The following is a 4,430-nucleotide window of genomic DNA, read 5'->3' on the forward strand; positions in this document are numbered from 1 at the left end:
CAATTGCGGCCCGCGAGACGTAAATTTGCGGCCCGCACCTTATAAATGAAAATGTAATGTTAGTGCGGCCCGCGAGTTTTATATGAATGGCGCTTGACAGCGTCTAACGCCAACCCTCACGATTTTTCCGGGAGACTCCCGAATTTCAGGGCAACCATTCTCTCGAATGTCTGCCGATTTTCACCCAAACTACAATATTAAGGGCGTGCCGTGATGGCACTGCCTTTAACGTCCTCTACAACCTGTACAAACAGTGTGCCAGCCCAGTCACATGTTGTATTTGGCTTCTGTACACACACGTAAGTGACTGCAAGACATATTTGGTCAACAGCCACACAGGTCACACTGAGGGTGACCGTATAAACAACTTTAACAATGTTACAAATATGTGCCACACTGTGAACGCACACCAAACAAGAATGACAAACACATTTCGGGAGAACATCCGCACCGTAACACAACATAAACACAACAGAACAAATACCCGGAATCTCATGCAGCCCTAACTCTTCCGGGCTACAATATACACCCCCGCTACCACCAATCCCCCCCCCCCCCCCCCCCGTGCGTTGGTTGAGGTGGGCGGGGTTTTGGGGCGGCAGGGTTTGGTGGTAGCGGGTGGTGTATATTGTAGCCCGGAAGAGTTAGGGCTGCATGGGATTCTGGGTATTTGTTCTGTTGTGTTTATGTTGTCTTACGGTGCGGATGTTCTCCCGAAATGTGTTTGTCATTCTTGTTTGATGTGGGTTCACAGTGTGGCGCATATTTGTAACAGTGTTAAAGTTATTTATACGGCCACCCTCAGTGTGACCTGCATGGCTATTGATCAAGTATGTCTTGCAGTCACTTACGTGTGTCTGCAGAAGCCTCATACAACATGTGACTGTTTGTAAGGTGAAAAAGCGGACGTGACGACAGGTTGTAGAGGACGTTAAAGGCAGGGCTATCACGGCACGCCCTTAATATTGTTGTCCGGGTGAAAATCGGGACACATTCGGGAGAATGGTTGCCCCGGGAGATTGTCGGGAGAGACACTGAAATTCGTGAGTCTCCCGGAAAAATCGGGAGGGTAGGCAAGTATGTTGCTAGGGCGAATAAGGTGAATTCATGAAAAAGTGCATTTTTTTAAGAAATATTTTCTTGCGGCCCAGCCTCACCCAGTTTCTGCATCCAGTGGCCCCCAGGTAAATTGAGTTTGAGACCCCTGCTCAAGATACATTGCAATAAGATGTGTATTATAATAATACATGTTAATACTGCATACATCGTTGTTGTTTTTTTTGTATGGGTCTGTCTAACACTCCGAATGGTGGTTTACTGAGAGTGTGGTCAAAATTATAACACTTCTGCCATCCCTCATTTGCATTATTAAGGAATTGAGGATGTATGGAAAGGCCTCTCAAACAGTTGGCGTGTCAGAGTAATCGAATAAAAACACCCTCATATCCATAATTGTAATGAAGATTGACAGGAATGTAACATAGAATTCATCAGCATCTGGTGTCCACGCACAGGACCATCACGACAGCCTGGGTGGGAGGTGAAGAAAGGGGGGACTTTTAACATGCCCACCTGGCAGGCGAGACCATAGATATATATCAGTAGATGGCGCAAGGCGGAGTCTCCAGCGTAGTTCACCGGCGGCCATCTTGTGACGGTCAACTATTCTGGTACGTTCTATGGTAGCTGTTGTAAGGTGAGTGATCTGCACAAACAAAAATACTCTTAACTCGCTGAAATCTTGACGGATTTACAAACGGTTTTGTTTATTACACACGTTATTAACGTGGCTATGATTCAGGATGCTTGGACATGTTGAAATTGCAGCTTTTCTGTTCGAAAAACGACTTAAAAAATAAGGTTGTATGTTTGTCCCTGGCCAGCTGTACCTATTAACGTTAGCTAAGTTAGCTGAACAATTTTGTTAGCTCGTTTCATGGGAAAAGGATCAGTGGGAGAGGCAGAATTGCTCTTTCTTTTCAACATAACTTAAGTTGCACATGATTTCCAAGCGGTTTGGTTTGTTAAAAACATCTTACATTATGATACAGGAAATTGCTGGCTTTGTGTTTACAGAACTACGCCTACCAGTGAAGATGCCTGACTTTTGTGCAGCCTACGGATGCTCTAATCGCCGTAGTCTCAAAACGAGAACCCGTGGGATCACCTTTCACCGGTAAGATATGACAATATTATGACTATAATTAGGATAATCGTTAGTTACTTAGTGGATGTATGTACAATACAGGTCCTGCTACACAGGAACAGCGGGGCTATGTGAGATAATAGTATTGCAAGATTGTTGTTGACCCAAGGCTTTTTACACAATTGAATGTTTCTTTTGGACACCTTTCTTATAACTCTTTTAGTGTGGTTGTCTTATTCTTAAAGTACATACATGCATACATGCACATACATGCATACATGCATACATACATGCATACATACATACATACATACATACATACAATTACCCCAAAAATATGATAATTTAGGTGTGTATTTTTGTCCTTACCCTTAATGTTAAAGGAAAGAAGGGTGGAAAATGTTGACAATAATTTATATATCTGGCTACCTTTCTCACGTTTTTAAGGTTTCCCAAAACCGGAGAGAGGAAGAGGCAGTGGGAACTTGCCCTAAGAAGGGATGGTTTTGTTGCCTCTGGCAGGACAGTGCTCTGCAGTGAGCACTTTAGGAGTGAGGATTTTGACAGGACGGGGCAGACTGTCCGGCTTAAAGATGGTGTTGTGCCAACAATTTTCAACTTTCCAGCTCATCTTCAAAGGGTATGTGTATCATTGACCAACAAGAATTCAAGGTGTATAAGATTGATATATCAATATATAAATATGTGATTAAATGTCACACTTTAGTTTTTCTTTCTGCAAGTTTAGGAAGAAATAATGTGTTGCTTATTACAGCACATTTTAGACACTCAATATGTTTTTTTTCACTCTTATGTTTATTTTAGCCGATAGCAACAAGAAGCACAACCACTGCTAGAAGAGCGGAAGACAACCTGCCAATGGACTTGTCTCAGGATGAACCTCAGCCTGATGTTGTGAGTATTTGCATGTGGAATGTCCAGGTGTCATCAACATGTCCGTACACGGACAAATGTGTCCATTGGTCTTGGCTTGTCATATTATTATATTGAGGTGGTACTCTGTGTAAAAAGTTTGAGAACCACTGGCTATCTCACTTGCTCTGTCACTCATACACTTGGATGAATAAACATGTGCGAACATTGAAACTACACCCAGGGGTAGGCAACCTTTACAATCAAAAGAGTCATTTTTGTCCAGAGCCACAAAACATATTTTTGCCTTATAAGGGGACAAGCCTATTAAGATCAATTTCTTAAAAGTATGCTGAGTTGTGTTTTCTGTTGGAGAATTGGAGAACATAAAAATTGATTTAGGCTCACAGCATTGATAAGTGAACATTGAATTGTTAAAAAAGTAACTGTTATTAATTAACATATTACTAATATTTATATATTTGTATATTTTGCCAAAGCAACAGGGAGCCACTGGAGACACACAGTATGGCATTGACAGTCACCACCATACGCTGGTAACATTAGTTGTGTCCCTGTTTTTCAAGCTAAGGCTGCACCACATTGCAAAAATCAATACTCTGAGCTTACAGAGTGGCAACATGAGACAGAAGCTCACCAAAGCAGTCCTTTTCAAAGGGCATTAGCTCCAACTGTGTGTGCACCGTGTGTCTTATTGGTTTTGTGTTGTACTGTATTGTATTGTGTGCAGCTGGTCCTTGTCTCCAAGACAAAATAAAATAACCTTGAACCTTGAAGCCCCATCTCTCCCCACCTGCCCCTGCTTCCTACATCCCCTCCACACCACACCAAGTTGTTCTTGGGCTTTTTTCGACTACAGGAACTCAGCGCACCGTGCTGTGTAGTGGTAACGCATTTCAAAGGTTCTGGATTTGTTTCCAAATCCAGAACCTAAATACAAAACCAATCACAGACCTTCATGGGTTTCTAGAAAGTTTCAGGTTATGGAAGGTATTGGTTAGGAATGGGACGATATGAAGATTTAATGTCAAAATATTTGTGATAAATGAGACAGAACTGGCCAGGACCTACTGTCTGTGAGATAATTTTATGTTGGTTTGGTTCTTCTGATAAAGGTGTGAATATCTATGCTATTGTCATTAGTTGTGTCCCTGTCATTCAAGCTAAGGCATTGCTAAATTAACAACTCTTAGCTTACAGAGTGGCAACATGAGACAGATTTTTATATATAAAATGTAAATATATTTAAATTTTAAAATGTATTATAAAATAACATAAATATTAACAATATAATAAAATAAATGGAATTGTATTTATTTATTTATATATATATATATTTTTTTTTATATATAAAAAATATCTCGGTAAATGTGTAATATAAATACTGTGT

The 4,430-nt window shown here is 40.9% G+C and overlaps 1 protein-coding gene across 1 annotated transcript; it reads left to right on the forward strand.

Moving 5' to 3' along the window:
- The first annotated feature begins 1,592 nt into the window (after positions 1–1,592).
- On the forward strand, positions 1,593–3,705 carry LOC133641855 (THAP domain-containing protein 2-like). The gene is made up of 4 exons (XM_062035932.1): positions 1,593–2,176; positions 2,594–2,786; positions 2,972–3,061; positions 3,520–3,705. Exons 1-4 carry the CDS (start codon positions 2,001–2,003, stop codon positions 3,703–3,705), a joined length of 645 nt encoding a protein of 214 aa, XP_061891916.1. The 5' UTR covers positions 1,593–2,000.
- Positions 3,706–4,430: the final 725 nt, after the last annotated feature.

Source organism: Entelurus aequoreus, linkage group LG02, assembly GCF_033978785.1.
Source record: "Entelurus aequoreus isolate RoL-2023_Sb linkage group LG02, RoL_Eaeq_v1.1, whole genome shotgun sequence".
NCBI classification, from domain to species: domain Eukaryota; kingdom Metazoa; phylum Chordata; class Actinopteri; order Syngnathiformes; family Syngnathidae; genus Entelurus; species Entelurus aequoreus.